Source organism: Perca fluviatilis, chromosome 6 (genome assembly GCF_010015445.1).
Source record: "Perca fluviatilis chromosome 6, GENO_Pfluv_1.0, whole genome shotgun sequence".
In the NCBI taxonomy this organism is placed as follows: domain Eukaryota; kingdom Metazoa; phylum Chordata; class Actinopteri; order Perciformes; family Percidae; genus Perca; species Perca fluviatilis.
Window position 1 is genome coordinate 16042611 of NC_053117.1, and position 27641 is coordinate 16070251.

General features: G+C 41.7%; 1 protein-coding gene across 4 annotated transcripts in view; it reads left to right on the top strand.

The window, feature by feature from the left end:
* The window catches only part of fam172a (family with sequence similarity 172 member A), a 155787-nt gene that overhangs the window by 98913 nt on the left and 29233 nt on the right, over positions 1 to 27641 (top strand). For all 4 annotated transcript variants that reach the window (XM_039802845.1, XM_039802848.1, XM_039802849.1 and 1 more), the window contains 2 exons: positions 2271 to 2387; positions 10869 to 10953. In XM_039802845.1, coding sequence (XP_039658779.1) covers positions 2271 to 2387; positions 10869 to 10953 — 202 coding nt within the window. The remainder of the gene's footprint in view (positions 1 to 2270; positions 2388 to 10868; positions 10954 to 27641) is intronic.

Below are 27641 nucleotides of genomic sequence, written 5' to 3' on the forward strand. Positions count from 1 at the left end.
ACACCTCCAGTTTTAAAAGGTTGACTTTGCTACTCCCACGGGCCCAGTTCTGCCAGAGGAAAGCTTTTCAACCAAGCGTGGATGAGGAGCGAGTACAGAGAGGTGTGCGCGTGTGTGTGTGTGTGTGTGTGTGTGTGTGTGTGTGTGTGTGTGTGTGTGTGTGTGTGTGTGTGTGTGTGTGTGTGTGTGTGTGTGTGTGCGCGCGCGCGCATGTGTCTGTGCATACATGTGCAGCATGTGTCTTCTTTTGTTGTCTATCTCTACACTTGTGCACTTTTTTATGCATGTCGTTGTACCTCCCCTCTCAGTCTGTGGAAGCCTTATCAGCTGTATGATGTATGAGTCCTTAGTGCCTTAAAATATTCCATTTATCTCTATACACTCCCACTTTAATTTGGCTGGGCAAGGGAGGATGTATTCAAATGCCCAACGTCATTAGGATGTACAGCCAACTCACGGCCTAGCTGGCTTTAGATGGCCAGTGTTACTTGTCTGTGAATGTGTGTAGACGGGTAATTTCTCCAGCCTTAGCCCCAGTCTGAGTGTCAGATTCATATTAGCAGCAACGTAAACCCTCTATGCCTTCCCAAACTGAAGCTTTGTACTCAAGCAGCCCTATTTTGTTTTTATTACACTTGGGCTTTTATCGGCCAATATTTATCCTATTCTTTCATTCAAGCATCAAATAAGCCCTGCTATTGCAATCCCTGTCTTAGCCTTAACATTACCTTGATCTCCCACTCAAGTGCTTTTCTTAGGCCGGTTACACACTGGCTGCGTGGTGTGAGCGTGGTGTTTCTGTTGCGTGTCAGCTGCGTGGCTTTTTCTATGACTTTACACACCAGAAATTTGTCTGACGCGGCGCTGCTGCTGCTAGCCTTGTCTGGACACTTGTATGTTTCCCATTGATGAAATGAAATACCATGTTAAACATAAATATATACTGATTTGATTACAGCAAAGACAACGTCGGCAGTATTGATGGCAAAATAGGCTACAGAATATTTCGTTCTGTATTGACAGGTGCAATATTAGAAAATTACATTTATATCTGCATTTATATCAAAACCTAGAGGCTTTCAAACATCAACATGTCATTTATTGTGTCAAAATGACATATAAACATCTTTTCCTATTCTATTTTGCCTGGAAACGCTTCCAACGCGCTTGCGTGTCACGTGAAAAATAGGCGTCGGTTCTATTTCTAGCAGGCACGCGTTTTCGGCGCGTTTTGAGACGCGCGTGTCACGCAGGCAGTGTGTAAGGTCTAACCTGTTAACATGGGAGCCGAAATATAAACGGACACGCCACGCAGCTGACACGCTCGCGCGACGCATCCAGTGTGTAACTGGCTTTACACCCAGGCACCAAGCCATAAACACCATTTTAAGCCCGACAGAAGTCCAAAAGTATAGTGTCCTAGACTGTCTTTAGGTTACACTTATGATGAAGCTTTTTTATTTATTTATTTTTATTTCACACACTCTTTAATATAGTTTAAATTTGGTCTGTATGGCCTTAGCGCCACATGTAGATGACCAGTGCTATTCTGCAGTGCTATGCCCATCCCCACTCCACCAGTCTCTTTCCCAGCTTCACTAAACGTATACAATAAGGGATTGTTAACCTATTGTTGCAAGTCCTGTTCTCTTTTCTTCCCATTTTATCTTAAAGCAAAGCAGAGAGAAACGGCTCGTTCCCAAGGCCTGGCTTACGGTGCTCCTTGGGGTGGGACCAGCGGTGTGGGAAGTCTATTGTAGTGCTGTAACAAGTCCTTTGCGTGACATTTTCTTTAGCGGTGACATTCAGAAGGGAATAGGAAGACGGGCCTGCGGAAGCCACATTCTCTGTGACATGTGAAGGGAAAGGGTATTAAGAATGGGGACAGAAGTATTTGAACGTGCACATGGAAGGACATTTGCACAGAACGTGACAAGGACACGCTATGGTGGAGCAGCTCTTTCATATTTCACTTTATAACATTATGCTATACACCAGGTTGAATCTGTATTCACTGTCCACTGGGCCAATGCTATCCTAGTCCAGGGAGTAGCCTGACAGTGTATGGTTGGACAGGGAATACATTTTTTATTAGGCAAGTATCTACTGAAACAATGGGTATGTCATATTATTTATTTATTTTTATCTAAAGAGGCTGTCATATGTCTTACAACATAAGGTCTCTTTGTTGTCCTCCTCACCAGTGACTGTGTCATTATTAACATGCTGCAAGGGTGACTAACACAAATTGGATTTGTTTTTCGTGGCAGATGAATCAGAGGGAAATGCAGGTGAAGAACAGAGTGTGTGCCGTGGCTCTGACTGACTCGGCTCACAACATCTGGCTGCAGGAGACCAGCAAAGGCACACAGGACTGGATGCAGCAGGTGAAATAACCACACACGTGCAAATACACAGACGCAAACTGCAGGCAAACAAAGACTGTACAAGGGTCCATTCCTGAGCTCCCATCTCAACATGTAAATTCACCCAGCGGTGAGCTGAGGTCTCTTAGATTTCGCTCCTCTCTGATTTCTCCCTGCACAACCCTGCTGACCTTCACAGGTACCCCTGACCAACAGCTAGCTTTAGAAGTCATAGAGAACCATTGTTTGCATGTTTTCCCTCGCTGTCGTTTTTTAATTTTTTTTTTTTAAACCAGCTCCCACTTTTTCTTCCTGGCTGCATGTCAATGAATAACTAAGACAGTCAACCCACACTGGTGCGTGTGTATGTGGCTGGGCATGCATGTGTTTATATGTGCTCGTGGGTAAGCGTGTGAGATAGAATGCACGTGCACATGTGCATTTGTGTTAGCTTCATTTTAGCACTTGCCCTTTCTGGTGTGACCTCTGCGCCATACGCAGCACCTGGGCTCACTCAGTATGCACATACAGATGAGGACCATCCAAGACCAGAGCTGCTTGAGAGCCAGAGATGCAAATGTCATGCACACACACACACACATGCACACACACACACACACACACACACACACACACACACACACACACGCACACGCACACGCACACGCACACACCACACACCTTACCTGTATTTGTATCACATCCTCTTTTATATCCCTTGCCTTTTATTTTTGCTATTTCTGTCATCTCCCATTTTCATGTGTGAGTTTGGTTTTTGCGCTCAAAATGTGTGTTACTTGCCGGTGAATGTGCATGTCAGTGATGGTGATTCAAGGTTGCACTGGCCCCCTTCTCCTTGTCTGGCATTTCCTATTTTTGATTCATCTAAGGGATGTTTGGGACACAGCATAATTGGAATGTTAAGTGATTTTCTATTTGTGCTGATTACCCAGAACAATAAATCTGAAATAACCTTCTTTGTCCAGTCGGTGTAAGGGGACAGGCAAGGATTTACTCTCTCTTGGACTCATTAACCCACAGTCCTTTTTTGGCTGAATTTAGAGAGGAGACCGTCTAATTAAAGGGAATTATTTTTAGAGGGAAACAATAACACACCTATCCGATACTTTACCCTTCTCAATGATACAACAAAAAGCTAATAGATTTTGCATACTCTACATTTCTTTAGCTCTCAGCCTTGTGTTTCTTTTCCTCCTCTTTTTTATTTTTTATTTTAATGTGCATTCTTAATTCCCTGCCTTACCTACACAGTTTTAGGCTGACTATTCTAAAATAGTACTCAAAGCTTGCTAATTCCAAAGCAGTGTATTTCTCTCAGGGCCCATTAAAATCATTATGTAAATCACTACATCAATTTTATTGAACAACAACTAAATTGTTGTATCTTCTAAAACCTGAATGCACTTTAACTGAATTATCAGGAAGGTAAACAGTGTCACTGATAGAAAAATTGGTAGTCACAGAATTTTATCGCAAAAGTGTTTTGACATTTTCTTTGTCTCTGCTAATTTAGCGTCAGATAAAGACAAAGACTAATAAGATAGTCTAGATAAATACTTTAGATCAGTGCCAAGTGGTGAGCTATATATCATTTTTGTATATGTTGAAATCTGGTTGATATTGAGGTGGGAAACTAACAAAAATAATATCTTATATTTTCAAAACTGACAACTTCAATTTTATTACTCAAATTCAGTATTTCATCACATCCCTGGCTTCTGGGCCTGGATGGCAGTGCTTGTTAACAAGCCCCGGGTCAGCATGAGGATTGAGGTGAATCCAAAATCGTATCTGTCCCAGTCATTTACATTAGAAACCAATGCTGTGTATGTGCAGTGGTTCCACCAAAAGGTCAGGGCCCCTTTGTGTTCCACCCAATATGCTAATGATCTAGGGCTTTCTACCATTGGCTCAGTTTCCTGATGTTTGGCTTTGGATGATCACACAGTCTACAAGTGCATGCAGTTGTTGGTGCAGTGCAAAACATAGACACACGAGCACACACAAACCCTGACACTACCATGCTCCTTTTTAACATCTCTATATACATCTGTACAGTATCAATGATCCATACACAGCTGGATCTTAAACCTAAACACTTGCATTGCACACTAAGATACAGGTACACACACACACACACACACACACACACACACACACACACACACACACACACACACAGACGTACACATGCAGAAAGGGCAGCCCAGAGGTGGTGCACATCACCGAGAGTAGCTAGCACTGAACCTGCATAATGTCCTGGGTGGTTTTGTATAAAAATGGGTGCCCATAGAAGTGGGTGCATGTGAGGTTGGGGCACCCCAGCAGTGAAATGTTCTGTTCTCCTTGGACAGAGATAATTCCCTCCCTTTGGGGTTCAAGAGGTCACAGAATGGTGGGATAGAGCGATGAGAAGAGAAAAGTAAAAGAGAGGAGATGGGATTTAGAGATCAACGCTTGCTGGGCCGGGTTATATAGACCAAAGTGGGTCAGGCGAGGGGCAACTGACGTCATTGCCAGGAGACAAAATACAGAGTGAAGGTAAGAGAAAAAAAAGGCAGGGAATAAACAGAGGTAGAAAGACTCAGACAGAAAGAAATAAAGTATGAGAAACGTTCAATTATTTAGATTCCGTTGACTGCCGCCGAGAATGCACAGGTTAGAGCTGTGGAAAAGAAAAACAAAAAGACAGGTAGGATATGAATGGAGTGAATACAGATGGAGGAGAGGAGATGAAGAGATGTATGTAGAGATAGATGAGTAGCATAGTGAGGAGAAGTGAGTGAGCGAGAGAAATGCGAATGATGGTGTACAGCTGGCAGCCTGTCACAGTCTCCAAGGTGTCTCCTGTCACTGTGCTGGCCTGCTGTCACACTCTAGTGGCCTGCCCAGATCTCTCTCTCTCTCTCTCTCTCTCTCTCTCTCTCTCTCTCTCTCTCTCTCTCTCACACACACACACACACACACTCACACACACACACACATATATATACAGAGTACACTATGGTCATGAATAAACCATCCTAATCCATAGAGATTATACAGCAACTGGAGAAGGTAGGAGAGACAGACACAGAGAGAGTGAGCAAGAATTGATACTGAGGACTACTTTCTGAAAAGTTAGGTTGCAGGCTGTCATGTGTGTTAGGGTTTAGGAGACTTTTGAACAGCACAAAGTTTCTATCATGAGACTCAGTGGTGGACATTCTGTTTTACCATTGAATGAAGCCAATTGTGTATGATTGCAAATGCACAGTCTACACATATTTTGTTTAACTTGCATTCAGGGCTAACAGTTTCAAAAAATATATCAACATTTTGTAACTTATTTGATTATTGAATGCCCTCTTTATGAAGTTGTTTTATACACACTTTTTTTTACATTGTAATGTTAAAAGTGATAGTGAATTCTTGCTGAACCTTAGTTTATAGTATGTTCTGTTATTCTAATGCAGGTTTTGGAAGGTATGGAGTACACATCCTCTTTCTAAAGTATAACAAGCCGCCTAGGCACAAATTGAATACTTGACTTGCACATACATATATACCGGTACTAAGCACTTGCACATACATGCATACTCTCGTCCATATACAGTACATACATATAAACATGCATACATACATACATACACATGCATGTGTGCATAACGCAAGAATGTGTATGAGGGTATATGAATGTGAGTATGTACAGTCATGTGAAAAAATTAGGACACCCATGCTAAAGTTGACTAAAAAGAGGAATAAAAAAATAATCTTTTGGAAATTGATGCCTTAATTAATGCCTTAATTAAAAAAATGAGGAAAAATCCAATCTTTAAGGACACCAATTTTCATTGGCATGGTTTTATTTCAGTTAGCCTAATAGCTGGTTTGATTTGCATTGAGAGATGATTTTATGGAAAGTACCCCATGCCAATCTGTAGGTATGGTGACGGGTATGTGATGACGTGGGGCTATTTTAATTCCAAAGGCCAAGGGAACTTTATCAGGATGCATAGTATCCTGGATCCATGAAATAACTGGCCTTTAAAAATAAAAATCTGCCTGCCTCTATGGGAATTTAACATAGGGGTGTACTTACTTATGCCCCCTGTATTTTAAGGAAGAACATTTATTTATTTACAATACATTATTCATTCACAAAGAAAATTGGTGTCCTTAAAGATTGGATTTTTCCTCATTTTTTAAATTAAGGCATTAAGATCAATTTCCAAAAGATAATTTTTTTATTCCTCTTTTTAGTCAACTTTAGCATGGGTGTCCTAATTTCTTCACATGACTGTATGTATGAATACATACTCTCACCGTGTATACCCTCATATACATTCTTACTTTGTGCATGCATGCGTATGTACAGTACAGGCCAAAAGTTTGGACACACTTTCTCATTCAATGCGTTTCCTTTTTATTTTCATGACTATTTACATTGTAGATTCTCACTGAAGGCATCAAAACTATGAATGAACACATATGGAATTATGTACTTAACTAAAAAGTGTGAAATAACTGAAAACATGTCTTATATTTTAGATTCTTCAAAGTAGCCATCCTTTGCTTTTTTATTAATAAGGGAAACAATTCCAATAATTAACCCTGACAAAGCACACCTGTGAAGTGAAAACCATTTCAGGTGACTACCTCATGAAGCTCATTGAGAGAACACCAAGGGTTTGCAGAGTTATCAAAAAAGGCAAAGGGTGGCTACTTTGAGGAATCTAAAATATAAGACATGTTTTCAGTTATTTCACACTTTTTTGTTAAGTACATAATTCCATATGTGTTTCATTCATAGTTGTGATGCCTTCAGTGAGAATCTACAATGTAAATAGTCATGAAAATAAAGAAACGTGTGTCCAAAGAAGGTGTGTCCAAACTTTTGGCCTGTACTGTATGTATATGCATGTTTATATGTATGTATATGCATGAGACTGCATTGTATATGCAAGTGCTTTGTACTGGTATATATGTATGTACAAGTGAAGTATTTAAATTTGGCCTAGGCAGCTTCTCATAGCCATGTGTGTATTCTTGTGACACTTACTGTGTAGTGGATACGGACACCTATGAGAGACCTATTTGGTCCCTGTTAAGGCTCCATTAGATCACCCTGCCATCGGCTGAGTGCAGTGTTTTGTGACCATTACTCTGTGTGCGTGCGTGCATGTGTGTTTATGTGAAAGAAGCAGGCTGGCTTACACTCTGACTTGCACAAGCCAGAAGGTGATGGATCGCACGCACGCGCACACACACATAAATATACACATAACAAAGAAAGCTCAAAAGCATCTCTCATAGGTAGAGGGATAGAGATGACGCCTGTTTGTCATTTACACCCTCAGAGCATACTTTTAGCTTTATGGTTAGCTTTAGCACTTAGCTTTAGTCTCTGTCTCGCCACTTTAAAAGATCTTCTAGAGGATCTTTCTGCATAATGTTGGTGATGCGATTTAGGTGAAACAATATGCACTCTGCTTTCTTGAGGTGTGTGCTCATGGGTACATCTATGTGTGCATATCCAGCACAAATCCAAACACACACACAGACACACATGCACAGAGCAGCAGAGGTGGGAGGAGAGTCAAATCTGTTTACATGTTTGTTTCTCTGTCTGCCTTTAGTTCAATGGCACCATTGATCGGCGGACGAGCTGCTTGAAGTGATGATGCTATGCGTTAGAGGCAGCCAATGTGATGTCCCATCCTTTTGTCACGTCGCCCTTCTCTAATCCCAGCCAGCAGGCCTTGCCTTTATGTGACTGCTGTTATGCCTGCGGTCTCCCACAGCACTGGGGCTGTGTGTGTGTGTGTGTGTGTGTGTGTGTGTGTGTGTGTGTGTGTGTGTGTGTGTGTGTGTGTGTGTGTGTGTGTGTGTGTGTGTGTGTGTGTGTGTGTGTGTGTGTGTGTGTGTGTGTGTGTGTGTGTGTGTGTGTGCATTTATGCAAGAGTTTGTGTGCCCATGTGTTGACAAATCTATTCAAACCCTGGCCTCCCTGCCTCCATTGGTGGCAAAGATGGAGGTGAAGGGGGAGGGTCCTTTGAAAGACTCCCCTCCTTCCCCTCTCTCCACCCGCCTTCAGCCCACTGCTCCACAGCCCAGCTGACATCTTCCTCCAGACAGACTAAATGAATTAAAGGAGATACAATGAGACACTTGATGTAGCAGTCAAGGAGCCCCACTGCTTCTTTGCCGCTCTACAACGCTCTGCCCTCAAGCCCAGGCTCAGAGGAGAGCACATCTAGGGCAAAGTAGAGGATCTAAAAATACACACTATGCCACTGTTTACCGAGATGACTTGTCATCTTCTCCCAACACTAAACCCCCATCCTCCTTCCCTTTATTCCCTGTCATCTCTCTGACGATCTTTCGTCAACCCTCTTTGGCTCCCCTTATGCTATACCCCTTATATGACTAGCACTTGTGATTGACAGGGCTGAAGAAATTACTGGGGGAAAAGAGTGAATGGGCATTTCTACTATTTAAAAGGCAGATTCAGTTTGTGCTTCAGTTGATTTTTATTTGCTTTGATTGGACAGGAATGGATCACACATGGGCCAAACTTTATTTTAATAACTGACCTTTTTGTTACACATTTCCCAACTGAATTTTGTTTACTTGTTGATATTTGGTAAGGATTTGCATACATGGGCCAGATGTTTCATCATGATCGTCTCTCGCAATGAGTTTCTATATTTTTCAAATGTCAGGCAGACAGTAACAGAAAAGAAACCTCAGAAAAATATATAGACAAAAAAGCAACAGCCATGAGGGGCTCAATTATGCATCAAGTATATTCAGTGTCCCAGTGTACCTTTAGATATTCATACAGAAAAACATCAACATATCTGGGAGTAGTGTGTGTTTGTGTGGAGGGGGTTAACTTGAGGGATGACAGCTGAGTAGAAGTGTGATGTCACCCTGTTTTGTTTTTTAGTTTTTTGCATTTATGTAGTGTATGTGTTTTTTGGAGGGTTTAAAGTGGGAGACATTTCATATGTTTGTCTATCCAGTCCCTCCCCTTTCAGGGCCTTGGGAGTCAGGGTCGCTCAGGGCAAAAATGTGAGTGTGTTTGTGGGTGTGTGTGTTTGAGTCTGAAAGGTTCACAACGCTACACGTCTTCGTGGGAGACCCCCCGTAATGCAATCACTGTCCCACACACACAAGCGCACACGTACACACAAGCATGTGCAACACTGTAATGGCTGTCAGGGGGCCAGGGTGAAAGTAAACAAGGGCAGATAAGCAGTGATTCAGAAGGACGCCAGCTGCACATTCTAATCTCTTTACATTTTCTCTTTCTTCTATTGAACTTTTATCTTATCTGCAGAACGTCTTCTCCGAGCATTCCTTCTCAGCCTCCCTCTTTCCCTCTCTACCTTTTTCCCTTGTTTTTGCACTAGCCTTACAAGCCACAGCATTCCAATCCACATTGCACAGTCAAAAAGGAAAAACACACTTTGATATGTTGTCATCTGCCGAACCAGAGAATGAAAACTCAAAGCATAGGAGTAGTAAGTTGCTTTGAAGTGTGGATGGTGTTAGTTGATGGGTTAGTTCATTAATTGTGATTGTGGTTAAACCCTAATGTGTTTGAAACAACTTAGTAGGTAGAAAGATGGAGCACCACACGGACAGGAAGATGAAGACAGCAAAAAATGGATAAAGAGGTCTCCTCCTCTTTCTGACAGTAGAGTTGTCAACCACAGGGGGTTTGAGAGGACTAGGGGTGTTTGCAGGGGGTTATGGGTCAGCAAGCTGGGCAGACACCCTCCCCCAGGGCAACCACTGATCCAGCATGGTAGAAGGCCTCATCTCTCTACCACAAACAAACGCCAAGCTGTCTGAGCAACATGTCACAGAGCTTTTAATTGCTTGTTCCTGTCTCTCTCTTTCTTTCTCTCCCCGCACCTTGCTCAGCCACCCACACACACACACACACACACACACACACACACACACACACACACACACACACACACACACACACACACACACACACACACACACACACACACACACCTCTTACTTGATTATCATCTCTCACCTTTCCCTCTGCACCTTTCCCCCTTTTCTTTGTCTCCGTTGCCTCCCTATTTTTGATCACTTTCTTTCTCCATGTTTTTTTCTTTCTAAAATCTCTTTAATTAAACTTAAAAAGTAAAAAAAACAACATTTGAAGCATCAAGATGAAAAAAAACACACACATTCAAATCCCTTATTATATTTCCGTATGTGAGTATTTCTGTGTGTGTGTGTGTGTGTGTGTGTGTGTGTGTGTGTGTGTGTGTGTGTGTGTGTGTGTGTGTGTGTGTGTGTGTGTGTGTGTGTGTGTGTGTGTGTGAGACTAATAGTGGAGGATGCTAGTTGCCACCTATTCATTTCTCAAACCCTCCACATGCCATAAATATATAAATATTACATTCTTTGTAGAAGCAACATATGATGAGAAATCTGTCCTCAGCTTGTTTTCTCCTCTCCCCACAGCACTGTTGTAACTGGGTATCAAGTCCAGAGCCCCTGGACACACCACTGGATCCCATGCTGCCAGACTGCCCCCAAGTCTCTGCAGGTATTAAACAAACTCTGTATAAACACACGCCAGCAGTTATAACATTATTACTCAATATATACTTACAGCATTATCTGGATGGCTTTCCGTTTCCAAATACAATAATTGTACAAGGAATTAGGCTTGATTCATTTCAAGAGACAATTGAATAGTAGAGTGCTAGCACACAAATTGTAGGTCAAAATGTAACAGAGCTTCACATGTAGGCAATAGGTGCTATGTCAATGTTAGCTAAGCCAAGTTTCTTTTCTTCTTTTTGACAGTTAAAGGCAAAAAAATCGAATCAGAGTTGAATTGTAAGTAGTAACGTTGGTAGCTGCAGTTGGGATTACTGAGAAACTGAGGATTTACTACAACCAGTGATGTAGTAATAATTAAAATAGTGGGATAAGTTTTTTCACAATCATAGATATACTGCAAAATCAATAAAATGTTCATAAACCATTAGAACAGGTCCCTTAAATGTAGCCTAAAAAATGGGAGTAATCTCTTTTCTGGAAGAAAAGAAAATGGACAAATAGGTGGTTTTATTAAACACAATATCCCTGGTCCCAGCTGAGAGTACGGTGGATACAATATATCAACTTGTCACAAAGGATGTGACAATGTAGGTAAGTTCAAATATTTTATAGCAAATAGCTGCATACTGTTTACTTTCTGAGTGCATCAATGGCTTATAGCAGATTATAATAGTTCAGTCAGTGTAGCATGGTATGTATGCTGATATTTGTTTTTGTGTGTGTGTATGGCTGTTGGGTAGATCAGAGATCTTAGTATGGCTGATTGAGAAGGATCATTGTCAGAGAAACTGAAGCAGTGGCAGATTATCTTGAAACACAAATACACGCAGAAACAGAGGCTGTCTCACACACACGCTACAGGAATGTGCTGTTTGATTTACTTTCTATTTTCATCTTCTTTGTCGCGTCCTCTTTCTTTTTTCATCATCTACTCTGTCTCCTATATTCATTAATCCTCTCCTGTGGTGTTTGGCTTCCTGTCCCTGTGCCCTCTCTGTGGTTGACTGGCCTTGATGATGTCACGGCCATCATGAGAATGTGTCCTTAATGTAGGATTAGGGATGAAAGCTGTAATCCTCAACATGACCGTTGATAAGAGATGATGATTGCAGTGTTGTTTGAAGAGTGACACACATGCAGGCATGCATGCACAGGCGCACACACAGAGAGAAACAAAAGGACAGTCTTAACAGGAAATAATATATCATAAGTATTTAATGCACCTAAGTATGGATTGTTACATGTGTACACACATACAAACACACTCACATCCTTGTCTCATCACTTATTTCCATCATCTGGTGGTGATTTCATTCTCTTCAAAGCCCCTCTGTGAATGTATAGGTCATCTTACACACGCTCCACGTGTTAGTGAACACATCTCCAACACTGCTATCTCATCTCGGCCACTAAAACACCATGTTCCAAATTAAGCTGTGTGGGTGGGAGGCCTTAACATCTACCAGTGAATCAGCTCATTGAAATGTCATCTAGTCTTCATTGCAAAACCCATACTGTACTTCATGTTCAAATGTCAGTTTTTTTTTTAACTTGGTGTTTTACATTTCTTCTCAGTGGCTGCTTTCGGTCAAAAGACAGCAACCTTTGAGCCAAGATATCACGGACGATTTTTTTTTTAAAACCGTTGGCATGCCTGGCATTGTCCTATAACAGACCTGTTTGACACAGCATCCATCTGTATGTATGCACTATTGACTTGTGCTCTATTGACTTTTGCTACTTTAACCAAGCTGAATAGATACGAGTCCCTGGCCTGTTAACAGATCTGCCAACTCTGCTTGTCTCTGGTCTTTTTGTGGCAGCTTCTGATGTCAAAGGTTGTTTTAGTCGCCCTTTGTGTCCTTGGCAGCCTGGCAGGTTCACAGGCAGCAGCCATTGTGGTGAGAGTCACAGCAGAGCAACAGAGGTGACGAGGTTGAGAGAAGGTTGAGGGAAGGTTGTCAGGGCATCGTGGCTCAGCACTTCAATCAACACACATACAGCTCCCAACAGTCACCTCTTCTGCTACCAAGACTGCTGTTGCCTGGGTTGCTATGGTGTGTGTGTGTGTGTGTGTGTGTGTGTGTGTGTGTGTGTGTGTGTGTGTGTGTGTGTGTGTGTGTGTGTGTGTGTAGACCGGTGAATCCTTGTCGTCACGCACGCACATGCACATATGCAGACACGCACATCACAGTGTGAACCACCGCTCTTGTGTGGAGCCAGACTGAGCTTGGCCCGGGGCGACTCCCGACACTACTGTGGAGAATGGCATGTGATCAAACACACACACACACACACACACACACACACTAAGATGTTTTAAGGCTGGAAAAGTATTGGATGTGGACTTAAATACGGGCACTGGGGCTGGTCAGGCAGCATGATGGGAGAACTGTTTGAAGGACAAGTCTTACCGTTGCTCCCTTTGTGTCCCTGTGTCTGTTCTTCTCTCCTTACTCTTCTTCCTCATCTGACTTTCGCTATACATCTGTCTCCTTCCTCCTCCGCTTGCGTTTTGCCTCACTGTGTGGAGCAGTGATGATATGATGATTGTGTTTTCCATGCTGGTAGACTCTTGGCAGAAGAAGGTAGGGAGAAGTGGAGGCAGAGCTTGTCTGTTATTCCTAATCATCTGTGAAGCAAAGCCGTTATACCAGCATGGCACTCTGACTGGGCTTGAAGGACCCAGAGAGAGAGGGAGAGTAACGCATAGCAGGGAAGTCCGCTAATGTCTCAATTTCTTGTTTTAATATGCGATAAAACCTGGACCCATTTCCTCCGCAATTGACTAGCTAGCTTCCCTCCCTTTCATTATTTATTTTTTGTCTTAATCTTTGTTATTTTTACTCCATTCTTTTTTTTCCATCTTGCAAAAAGGAATTTGTTCCCCCTAGAAGGTCATTGGTCTGGCGTTTGGCAGTGGCTTGGCACACTAGCAGAATTTTATCAGTAAGGAGCATGCCGAACACAGGCTAAATATGCAGATAAAGTGGAACCAATCTCCTGCTGGAAAAGCTCCTTTGTGTGTGTGTGTGTGTGTGTGTGTGTGTGTGTGTGTGTGTGTGTGTGTGTGTGTGTGTGTGTGTGTGTGTGTGTGTGTGGGTGTGTGTGGGTGTGTGTGGGTGGGTGTGGGTTTGTGGGTTTGTGGGTTTGTGGGTGTGTAGCAACTACAAGACCGACAGAGAAATAAGTCTGGGAGTGGGGTGCTGGTTAAGTGGGATTGCTGAGGCCTTCCCAAGATGTAATCATTCCAAACCTACACTGCCGTTTAGATGCCAAGAGAAGGATGAACGCAAGATGGGAGAGAATAAGGGTGACGAGAAAAAAAATGGATGAAAAGACAGGAAAACACTTCTTTTTCGTCTTACACTTATTTTTCTTGTAAGGGCTCTTCTGTTTTTGTTGCTTAGTTTATTTTACCCTTTTTTTCTGGTGAGATGGTTGTTTGATCAGTAAAGATGCTATTTCAAAGTTGGGAAAACCCCCTTTGCTAATACCACACACGTACATAAGCGCAGACACACACATGTACGCACAACTTCCTCTTGGGTGATTACTCATTGTCCAAGCTGATTATTAATTACAAAGGGAGAGCTCTCTGAAGGTAAACACTGATTAATGGCTAACAAAAGTAAGTTAATGTCTTACCTGTACTTTAATTACCAACCCTGCTCTGTTACAAGCATCCCAACACAAGGCTGTAATTAACCCTAATGGACTGCAGAAAGAAACTCACTTTCATTTTCTTTCACAACATAAATACGCTACTGTATGTTATTTTTCGATGTGCCTACCTTTCTTGCGTTCCTACTAGGCTTTCCATAATTAAAAGTGAGGGTTTTGTTGAAAGGATTTCTTGATTTTTCTATCTTGAATGAAAATAGTGGGGAGTTGGCTGGAAAAGTGATGCAATATTGTTATAGAAATGAGAAATAATTCCTGCGCAATGACACGGGAGGTCACTCTGCCTTTCTTCTTTACCTAAGGCTCATACTTCTGTGGCTCAGTGTTATTAATGTACCAAGATACCACAGAGACACAAAAGATTTCCTGAGAATAAAAGCTGATACAGAGCACACACATACACACACACATTGTCGTGCTCTTATTGCAAATGTGCTCTGTCCTGGTGAAGGTTTGACTTGACTGTAACCCTCACCTCCCTGATCCACGCACTGCTGACTGTGAAACACCTCTAAGATGTCTGCACCTCTTCACCACACACAGACACAGACACACACACACACACACACACACTGGCTGATTGATGTTTGTGTTAGTTAACACTTTAAGAGGAAACTCAGGCCCACTCACATTAACCTCACCCCCTCCAACCACTGTTTTTTCAGCTTGGTAAGGTGGAAGTCCACTGCCTCGATGGAAGATCACATGAAAATGTGTTTGTGTCTGTGTTTTCACATATGTGTTTCAGTGTTTTCTTAGCCTGACCGGCACACGTTGCGCTAGTGTTGCAGGAAATAGACAAGTAAACTCTGGTGAACCGGACCCTAACCTCTGACCTGGATTCACTGAGGTTGCATCGGGCTATTGTCTGGGTCACATTTGTGACAGACCATATCATAATAATGTGGAAAATGCTGAGACCAAAGACCCCTGATGTCTGGGATTGGTGTTATCTGTAAGGAACTAGTGATAATGTGCTGATTGGTGAGATGGAATAACAATTTGGCTTGATTTGTGATTATACTTTGATATCATAAACTACAACTTAATGATCAGAATACCAACTTAGTTGAGCAGTGATTCCAGAGTGCTCTTTGTATTGGTTCCATTTACGTAATATTCCTTTTGATACCCAACCGTCAAACAATGACAATCTCTGAAAAATCATTTTTATTTAGTCCCTGAGGAAATCTCAGACAACAGTGGTGATTGGCCGATTGCACAAGTTTAACGCCCTTAAATCCTCTTTTTTTCCTTGTGTGATTTTTGTTTCGGAGACTCTGAAGGCCATATTTAGATGCTGAAGCTTTATGCCATTATATTTCCTTGGAAACTAAATCTTCATCAACTTGAAGCAAGAGCATAACGATCTTTCTTGACCTTCGGCTTGATTTTACAATGACCAGCTGGACTTTATTGGAGATCTCAGCCAGCTGTTTTATTTATTTTATTCTATGGATATCCTGATTTGAAGACAACAGAAAAGTGACAGTTTTAGAATCACAGCTTATGCTTTACACCATGTTAGAGCTGGAAAACATAAAAAAAATAACAACTGGAAATGTCAAACTGAAGGTTAAGGCAGACATGGCAGAGACCCTTTTTGGCTGTGGATCATAGTCTGTAAACTCGCTTAAAGGAGGTAAACCTGTTTTGACAGGCTAACAAATGCGTTTAGAATTCAAAAGCCCTGCCGTCTGATGTCTTTGCAGAAAAACAAAAGGTTATCGATTACTATCATATTCTTAGTACACTGATTATATTTTGATGAAGAAGAAAAAAAAACGAAAGATTGTTCAGTCATGCACTGCTGGTGTTTATTTGGAAAAGGCTTTGTCGTTTGTGTTGATGTTTTTAATGTTCTACAGACATAAAGAATTAGGGAGGACCTCAAGCTCACACGGTAGAGCGAGCGCCCCATGTAGGCTGAGTCCTTGGCAGGGTTCGAATCCAACCCCCGAACTCTCCCTCCTCTCTTTCTCCCCCTATTTCCTGTCATTCTCCAGCTGCTCTATCAAATAATACATATTTTTTTAATTACATTTGGAACATTGGTGTGTTACAGCTGGGGAACAGGGAGCTTGTTTGGTCCTGCATAACTGTGTTTAGACAGTTTTATGTTTGTGGGAATAAGGGGGTAGTGAGTGTTAAGAGGTGAGCCAAAAACTTCCACTTTTGTAAAATCCAAACCAAGCCAAAATCTGGTTCATGATGTCTGAATGTTGTTGCCATCTTTTGGTGGTCCACTTCTTGACACGAGTGCCAGGGTACCGAATGCTGGGAACATGAATGGACAAACATATAGGATCTGTTATATTGTGAAGCACCTGTGAAATAGAACGGATTGCAATGTATTTAACTCTCAGCTGCCTTGGCTCGAGTGGTACCTTGGCTCAATATCAAGAGTCTGGTGTATAAGAGATAAACAGAGGATATGAACAAATGAGAGTGTTGACAATACTGAATATCTTCCCTCTTAGCTTTAGTTTTCTTTTACTTGAGTTTTTATCTGTATGGTTTTTCTGACAAATCGGATTCTGAGTTGTGGTGGAGGTGTGGATTTAGAAGTTTTAGGTCATGACAGCTGGAAGAAAGGAAACATCTGTTAGCCAACTTAAAAGTTCCTTAGCTTAATTTCTCTCAGCTCTGATTAAAGATGTGTGATTGTGATTATTTATCCCCGTGGAAACACATTAAGACACAAGAGTTCAGCATAAATGAAGAATGATATTGAAGCTGAAGCTTAAAGGTCCAGTGTGTAACGTGTTTAGTTGTTCATTATCAAAATCTGTGTTGCCCATTCACAAACTTCATGAATATTTACCTCCACCATCAATTCCAAGTATTCCTTTTGGCTTGAAATTTTACGTTTGCATTCGCATGAACTGGGGTAGACGCTCCATATTCATGCGCCATCTTGAAATACGTTAGCCGATAAGGGACATACAGGACATACTGCTCCGCCTTTCGCGTTTTCGCTGTCACATGATAAACTCGCAGGTGCTGCTAATGCTGCTAATGGGTATTGTAGCTTCCCGGCCCCGGCAAGTTTGAAGAAGGAAACATGGAGGACCACACGTATTCAAAATCCAAATTTCAGGAACAGGAGTCTTCTTCTTTGGCCAGAAAAAGAAAAAGGATATTGAAAAGAGCAAGAGACCGGCTTTTTGAAGCATGAAGGCTACCGTAGCTGTAATACGTACTTTGAACTGCGTGGTGCGAGAGAGTTGATTGTGATATATGATCTCAACGCTAGATGGGAGAAATTCCTACACATTGGACCTTTTAAGATGAAAACCTCTTGAAAAGAATCTAGATTGCAATACCATTTTTATATTTCACTTTGGCCTTAAATGTGCATAGATTTCTGATTAGGTTGTTATATGAAATGGCTCAGGCCATGACAGAAATATTGGGTTTTCTCTGCATCAAATAACATTTGAGATTGCTTGTTTTTTAGGCCTGTCTCAATACCCTGAGGGGATAACAACCACCAAGAAAATAAACCAATGGGACTGTAGCCTTACATTAGGAACTTTTGCAGCAACCATCATCATTAAACATCTGAACCAATCTTGATGGATTCCTCCGCCAAATCTTCACTTTGTGACACTGCCCCCAGTCCATTGTCAGGCTGTTGAATGGTGACAGGGCAATCTGTTCCATCATGTAGGTTGCCGCCTCTCAGGGACATTTCCTTTGAATCAAAGGCTTGACCACTTTAATTCAATTCTTTGATTCAATTCTTGAGGAATGTTTGTGTTTATTGATCTATTCCAGCACTTTGCTTTCTGTCGGACATGAATCTTCAGCCAGATCAGAATCAAAGATATGCCGACATAGTCAATAGACAAGCCCTTGCTACAGGTCCAAGACAAGAGTGTTGCCATTTGTTTGTCTTAACTGACAGGGAATAAAGTAGATCAATACGTCAGGCTAATAATTGTACAAGCTTGTCAAAGTTAAACACTATATAATTCTTCGCCCATGATGTGAGGTTCAAGAAATGTTGACTCTTGCATTAGCTTATCTTTACAACTCATTTGAGTCATGTGAAGATATTGCTTTAGTAGTAATTGATTTAAAAAAAAAAAGAAGCCATTTACATTATTAGCAGCAGTAACCATAATAGTAATAGTTTTTTTAATGTATTATTATTTGCAGTATTTGTGGTAGTATACACAGATTGAACAGTATTTGACACCAATGCATCTCATTTTCAACAGGCATTATTTACACCAAAACAATTGGAATCAACCTCAATAGAGTGGTATGCAGTTCAGCATATTGACTAGCTTCCATGATCCTAAGATTCCATCAAGTAAAACACAGAGAGCAAAAAGATGAGTCTAATGGTGAGTGTGAAAAGGCTTTTACAGAAAAAAGTCACATCATCTTTTTTGTTTGTTTTTTTAAATTTCATTTTGTTTCCAAACCCCTTTCTTTACATCATTTCCAGCAATCTTTTAAATTTTAAGCAAACTGGGGGCTAAGCAACAATGATGCTTTTTTTTTTTTGTAATTGCTTTTTAACTTTGTTAAGTGTTGTTTAGTGTAGATTACAATTAAATTGTCATACAGAGGTTCTTCTAAAAACTGTTACATGTCTGGAAAATAACACAATACAGGTTTGTTAGCATTAGTGCTGTTGGCTTTGAGGTATATTTACTACTGGGCATATGCAGTACAGTATATTATATAGCTATATATGTTTATTTGATGAGTGCATATATCAAGGATGATTTATAATCACGTCTCACATGCAGAGCACTATTGCTTTACAGTTTAGACTGTTGTGATTATGCTAAATAGAAGCGTGTCTGGAGAGCCCAGTCTGTGGTCTTCAATTCACCCCTGTACTAAGTAAACTCTATCCAGGAGGCATTTTATCCTCTCCGCCTTTCTCCTGCTCTACCCATCATCAAAAGAAGAAAGGGGAGAGACAAAACGGGAAAGAGCCTGGCGTGCATAAATGAAAGTTCAACAAGGTTCAATGAAACACTTATACAATTTGCTGCAATATAGTGGGATTTTATAATCTCATTATCATCTTAGTGCCAGATTTGCCCACAAGGGCTGTTCTGTATTCACTCTTATTAGCTCCTCAGATTTGTCCATTTGTCCTTCTGCTACCCGCCTCGCAGCCAATCACTGGGACAGTATCGCTAATAAATACCCCCCCCCTCCTACTCGTGTTATCTCCACTTTTATTTTTTCTCTTGCCATACCTCCTACTGCTTTATTTATGCTTTTTTTTACTTTTACTTGCTGTGGGGCAAACACCAAGCATTTTATTCAGCAGACTGATAATAACTATATATTTCTTAAGTTATATTATATAGGCTATAACACGGCTGGTCTACTGCTACCTCAATTGGTTAGTTTGTGTGACTTTGGTGAATCCAAACTAGCTCTTTGAAACAGCAAAGTCACACCACACCAAAACCTAAACAACTCCTGTGTTCTGCGAAGTAAACTTACTGTTTTTGTCAGTGGAGTCTGGTGGCTTTGAAGAGAACATAGATAACAGCTTCAATTCCCGACAGTTCCTTCACGACAGGGAGAATTGTTGAAACATTTGAGAAACAAATTTTACTGTACATATTCTTAACATTGTGACCATTTCTTAATGTTTCTTGCTGGACGTTCTCTGTAAATGTTGGATAAATGGTACCAATACAGTTGCACAGTGCACTGTATTTGTTTACTCCTATAGTATTTTAATCGGTTTCATGTTGAAGGCTCTCTGAGTATGCAGAGTCAGATGGGGGAGCTAATGCACAGGTTTACAGTAGAGCAGGTCACAGGCTGCTTTTGAATCCCCAAGCCTCTGAGCCGCTCTGCATAGTGTCCATCCCTGGTCACTCAGAGGGCATCCCCAGATTAGTGCTTCACGGACATGGATCTCATTTGCCCATATGGCCTCTTCTCATTGACTCCATATAGGCTCTAATCCTCCCAGCCTTTACCCCTGACCTCGACATGTGGCGAACCACTTAGAAAAAAGAACACACAAAGCGTGCATATACCACATTTGACGGTTACCGGATCAAGTGTAAAGACGGGGATGAAAACCGAGTATTCTTGGTCATCAGTGGCTGTATGGGATTCTACAGTTGGTACCACATTGTGGTTTAGTCAAAAAGCAGGAAAAACCTTAATAACATGCTGAGTTCTTGTGGCTGTAGACCGATCCTAGGTGCATTCCCTATTGTGGAATTAATCCAATAAGCCTCAGTGGGGCACGGCAAATCCTAACCACTGCTAGCATTATAACTCTTAGCAATCACCTTCATCCTAAAGTCTACCAGTATCACTGTGGCCTCATTAACAAAGCATAAGTTGCCACCCAGCAAGTGTAACAGCAATGCTGTCCATGTAGCAACACCCCTCTGATTATACTTATCATCATTATTGGAATTGACCTTGTCTGTGAGAAGATGAGAGGATTACCAAGCTAAATAGGGAACCCAACACCTTAATAGCAGCACGTTTGCTCCCCATTGCTGGATTTTAATTTTTTAAATTTTTTAAACATTTCATTTTCATTAACTGATGGATGCATTTGGCTACTTCTGACATACATAATACTATTTCAGTCTATATATTGTAAATGTTTACAACGGCTGCTACTAGGTGAACTTAGTTGATGGGATAAAGTAGAATAGAGCAGGGAGAGGTTAATCTATTAAGTAATCATATGATTGTCATCATGAATCCTTATAAGTTCACACTGTCAAGAAAGAAAGAAAGAAAGAAAAGAATAAGCTAATTCAATGCTCACAGCAAATTTATTCAAGATTAATAACATGAATGTGACTGTACAATATACCTTAAATGACTAGGAAGGAAGACAAACCCACAAAAACTGATGGATATTTATTTTTCTTTGCAGTGATATTTATCAACATCCATGTTTATCAAAACATTCCATTTTTGTCAGCATACATTAATTCCAGTTATACATTTAAAGCTGTTGACACTTGTTGATTTGTAGCATTAGACAAACTGCTAATTTTGGGTTTGTATTCCCTTCAAACAGGTCAATTGGAGTTTAGGTGCAATCTTATCTTAATTTACCTACAGTGGTGATCAATTTGTAAAATGACTCCAAATACAGACATGGTAATTATATTGTGGTGCAAACAGAATTCTGCTGCTCCTCACTTTTAATTAGATTTTATGATTGTGGCTCCCAGAAGTGTGTATTGTGTGTAATTAGGTGCACGTTACATTTTTTGTTATTACTCTACTGATCTTCTACTGTGCTTTGTTGGGCTTGTTATACGTTTCTTTATAAATGGAGACTTATTATTATGGGTTCATGAGGTCAGTTCATAAGGTTTAGCTGTTAATTAACACACACACACACACACACACACACACACACACACACACACACACACACACACACACACACACACACATACACACACACACAGTGTATGCCAAACTACTAGATTGAAGAACCCATGCTGAGATTCAACATCTGCAAAAGCCAGTCAATTGACTATGTCACTGTGTGCACACTGTAAGTGTGTGAGAATGCAGGGTTTAGATTTTTCTTCTTTGAGTTTAAACCCACTGCTCCTGTTTAACTAAACTTTTTTGATATGTTGTGGCAGTACCTTTACCCTCTCTCTTCTGTTCTGCACAATTAGTTTATAATGAAATGCACATTTAATATGATTGTTGTGAAATAAAAAAGAAGAAACATGGAATCTGTAAGAATGTATTTGGAATGCACATAATTGCAATGCGAAGAGATGATTAGAAAATGAAAGAAAAAAAAATCACCCTTGAAAGTCCTTGAGTCATAATCAGCCTCAGTTTATTTTCCCATTTTTTTGCTGAGAAAAGAAAATTGCATCTTATTTATATAATTATGTAAACAAAAGTGATCGTAGATTCCACGTCCAGCCAGGTTTTGAGTATGCAGCAGTGACCTTGGATCCTCCCCGTGCTCCATGTTGACAGATAAAAACTTTATTAACCAGCCATCTCCAGGACAGGAGACAAACCGCCCGTGAAACCGATGTGCGCTAGTATTAGAGAAATGTGGCAATTAGAGGATGATTTTTTTCCCCAGTGAAAGCACTAAGCAGTAGAAGGGGGTAATAAACACAGCTTGTTTGTAGCGTAGGAAGCAGCAATTATAAAGTGCTTGGAGAGTTGTTGTGCTTATTGTGCCTGGGAGTAATGAGATAGCCTGCGCTGATCCCTCACTGATGCTATGGCTCGTAATCCTCAACCCTCTTTCCCCGCTTCTCTTGTTTATCCACCAACACCCTCTGACCATCGCTGGCCTGTCACTGCTCTGGGCAGCACCATGTGACCTTTGACCTGTGTGTCAGCTGACTTTTCAGCTCTGAAAACAGTCTGGCACTGAGTGGAAGCAACAGGGCGATAAATGTGTCACAAAGTGCACCGTAGTTTGTTTTTCCCAGTGTGCAACTAGGTGGGTTTGTTTTACCACCAAACCAATCACTCTGTAAACAATTGCCTTGATTTTTAAATGGTCTAATTTAAAATTGTGTTAGTCTCACTTGTTTTACTCTACATTATTTTCCTATATTTTATGTCAAATTTGTCTTAAGTGGCCTCTCAAATTCAAATGATTTAAAGCCAAGGGAACCCATTTTGGGACCTTGTTATATGGGGAACATATTCTGTCTATATCTGGAGTTTAGGTTTTGTCCATTGGTTTAGTCATATCATTTCTGTTTATATTTTTTTTGTCACTTTCTGTCCATCCTTCACCAAAACTTGCTTTAATTCCCCTGAGGCCAGCTAACTGTGTGACAGGTCATGTTTAGAGATGTGGTTTGGTGGTGTGAGCTTTGTTACTTGGGTGAAGATATGTGTGCAAGCATTCCTGCACTTACAGATACTCACCTACACTTGTGTGTATATCCTCCCAAGAAGAAGAAGAATGCTGTGTGTACTGGCGTGTTATCTGGGTGACCTAGAGACAGACTGGTTATCACCTCTGTGAGCCTCTCAGGGCTAAACTACAAAGCCAGCGGAAAAACACCACTCCTGCTTTCCCCCCTGGATCTGCATCTGTGTGCTGGTCAGCCAGTATGACCGCCTACTGCAGGGCTCAGCTCCTATCTAATCACCATGGACAGGCCACTTGTCTGTATACACACACACACACACACACACACACACACACACACACACACACACACACACACACACACACACACACACACAAACTAAACGCATACTCACAGAATGCACACGGACATGCTCAGAGATAGCCCTACACATGTAGACACACTTAGTGATACACCCCTAAAGACACAAGGACACACACATACACACCCACTTGCTGATAATCACAGACAAACTCACATTGATCGGGCCTGCTCTGGCTTCCCAGATATGACTAGCTGTTGCCGTGAGATGTGAGAGTGGCCCAGAGGGCACACAAGGGGGTCTAAGGCCAAGTGCTAGACATGCAGATCAGGTAGCGGAGGGCGCCACAAGGTTGGACAGGGGGGCCTTAGCGCCTAGAGAAAATAAATTAGGCCTCCTGTTTCTGAGGGAGATTCCCCTTCCCTATCCTTGAGCCCAAGTCACCTGACTGCTGTGTGGCTCTGGCCTTCATTCCAACCACCTCCACCCTGCCTTGTCCCTTGTTCATACTCCAACAGAATCTCCAGGCACAGAGGAGACAGCTTGAGATGCAAAAGGGTGGGGTCAGTAATCGGAGGCGCAAATTCCAAATCCATCTTCGGCGCCATTTTAATCCCCCTTTGTTTGGCTTATGAAATGCTTTTTTTTCTTCTTTCAAAGTGCATGCCAGCCGACCTTCTGATGTTACATAGTGCAGCTCCCCCTTGCCCCCAACCCTGCCCTCTGAACAACATGTGGCCAGATAACAAAACCCTAAACAAAAGAGGTAGATTGCCAGAGCAGAAGAAAGGTGGGGGCTCGCACTTTGTGTCCGCAACACTTCATGAGTGCTAAGCGAGGTTGGCACCAGTTGTTGGAGCAGAGTCGAGGAGAATCGGGGGGAAGTGAATTGCATTTGGCACCAGGCGGCTATCAGGCAGTAATTAGTATAGCTAACATCCCAGATGAAGGAGTCAAGTCTAGGTCAGGGTAAAAAACTTCAAGGGTCTTAGCGGGTAAGGGTTGGAGGCCAAGCCATGCCCACTCCCCTCCCTGAATATAAGCTCATGCCGTGCCTGCTCAGATTTGCTGAAATCTGTTTTGACCTTTGACCTTAAGGTGTCGCAGCCAGTCACATGTCAGACTGGCTCCTGTAGACCACGCTGGATGTGTTCATATTAGATTGGCTCAGTAGTTCTTACCCAACCCGACCCAACTCAGAGATTTAGTCTTACACACGATGAGGCTTTTGACAAAGATGTTACCTTACAGCTTAAACCCATGCTTGGCATTCCTGCCCTGCTCTGGCCCCAGGATCAACCTTTTTCTGTCACAGCCCTCAAACCAATCAACAGAGAAATGAATGCATGTATGGATGAACGGATGGATGAGAGAGAAATTGATTGTTTTGTACTACAATTCTGGAAATCACACTGTAATCTCTTTAATATATGGCAAGCTTGGTGTATTTTCTGTACGAACGTATGTGTGTGTATGGATGCATGCATGTGAGGGTCACTGTGCATTCATTCCTGGTTCCTTAAAATACCTCTAATCCTCCCATAATCTCTTTTAATGCATTGAATATAAGTCAACAAATCACATGATAATAAAGTGATATGAAAATGTTTCTCTCGAATGACAGGGGTACACCAAGGATTTATCCCAAGGGTCTAATCGTAGCTGACACTCAGTGTTTGTTATGTTGACCATGTCATAAGGTTTATGTCTGATGTTAGCCTGTAACCTTCACACAGCAGGGGCTAAAAGCTCACCAACCCTCTAAAATTGCCACTAACCCTTTGGAGACATAATCACAACAGCTTTAGTCTTAAAATAAAACCTCATAAATACCTCGTAGAACATAAGCAGTATTGATTCATATGAGCTATAAATTAAAAGGCACAGCCTTGTATTTTATAACTTTTAATCAGGAATTTCTCTGTGTTCTTACGTATCAAATACTTAAGACTCTGAGGAGTTACGATAAACAAGGTTCTACTGCAAAAAAAGGTTTGAACTATGTGAACTTTGGTGCATTTCATTCATCCCGCGTGCTATTTGTGGTGCTTTTCATCTCTTGAATCCTGGCCTAGTTTCTGTATCTTGTTTGTTCGAAAAATGAGCTAAGCTGTGGTGCACAAACCAGACCGCCATTAGATCGCTGCACTGTAGGTCTGACCTATGACCAGCTAAGCCCCTGCCCCTTCCCCCTGGTAAACCTCTCAGCCCAGCCCACCCGCCCCCACCTAGCCGCTCCATGACCTGCCCCATCCACGTCCCGTCTTGGAAATGCTATCATGGTGTTTGGATCATCCTCCTTGTCTTTCTCCATACTGTAATCCTATTTGCTCTGTCATGTGTTGGTGTTCACAGATGGTGAGTGTGTGTATGCATGTGTGCATGTGTGCATGGAGGCGGTATGACACCCAGCACACTCACAGCTGTTTGGACTAGCTCACTGGCTCCATTGTCTCTCCCACACATCCCAGAGAGGGTGGTCCTGCACAAACACACACACACACACACACACACACACACACACACACACACAGGGCCATAACCACAAAATCACCCAGAGGAGTGTAGACAGGGGCGTCGAACTAGGGGGGAAAAGGGTACTGAGTACCCAGGGCCCTCAGATGAGGAGGGCCCAAAAAGATGCTAGAATGAATAGCTGTGGATGCGGGGAGGAGCCCATAGAAGATGCCTTTCTACAGGGCCCAGAATTTTGTGCTACGCCCCTGGTTGTAGAAATATAAATAAGTGTAGTATTTTTGGTAACAACGCTATCAGGGTTCTAAAGTTCACCCCTTCGTCCTTCACTTTCCATTCCTTCAGTGATCTTCCTCCGTAGTACCGTCCCTGCACTTGCCGTAATGAACATGTTAAGCCGAATGACTGAATGAGTGCAAATGGGGTAGGGGGATGTAGTGTGTTGGGGGTGGGGGGCAGGTGGAGTGGGGTTGTGGGGCGGGAGGCATTGAGTTCCCACTCATTGTTGAGTCTCGGGCAAGAGAGAGAAAGCGCAGCAGGGGGAGAGGTCCTTGGCAGGGCTCCAAAAGTTGGCGTCTCAGCGTCCACATTTAGTTCCAGCTGAGTGCCCACAGTGGGCATGGCCGCACTGCCTTCCCTCTGACCTCTCGACCGAGGACCACTGTTTGCCTGTTTCCACCACCCCTTTTGATTTATCCCTTTCTTCTCCCTCTAACCCCCCTCCTCCTCCTTTGTATTTTGCAAATGGCTTCACAACAGCCAAAACAGAGATGTTTCTAAATTGATTTGTCAAAGCAATGGGATAGGTTTGTGATCAGACAACTAGTGGGATGCTTTTGGGGCTTTTTTTCTTCTTTTTTTTAATGCAGTGCAATCTATCATTCACCTCTTGATCAAAACAAAAATCTTGAAACAATTTTATTTTTTTCTGATGTTCAAACGAAAAACTACAGGTGAGATGTGTTTTTGTCAAATACCTGAGAGTTGCGTTCTACAAAAGGGAAGATTTGGGTTGTGCTATCATGTGACTGGTAATTGGGATTTCCCTTGTTAGACATGGTTGAGTGTCAAAAGGTAAGTGATGTTTAAACAGATAATCAATGAGATAATACTGATAATGATGTGAAAAGGCAGATCACCAACACAACCCATTATTTCTGTTGTCACATTTTTACTGTGGAAATCTAGGTGAAAACCCTTTATATTTTAACTTACAATTTGCAATATGTTTATGAGCTTTAATTGATCTTGGTGTAAATGTTTGGTTTATAACATTTGCATAAAGATTTTCAACAGAATGGGATTATTGCAGAAATTGTACACTTGTACAATGCAGCACAAATGTTGTGCAAGTAAGTTTTGAAC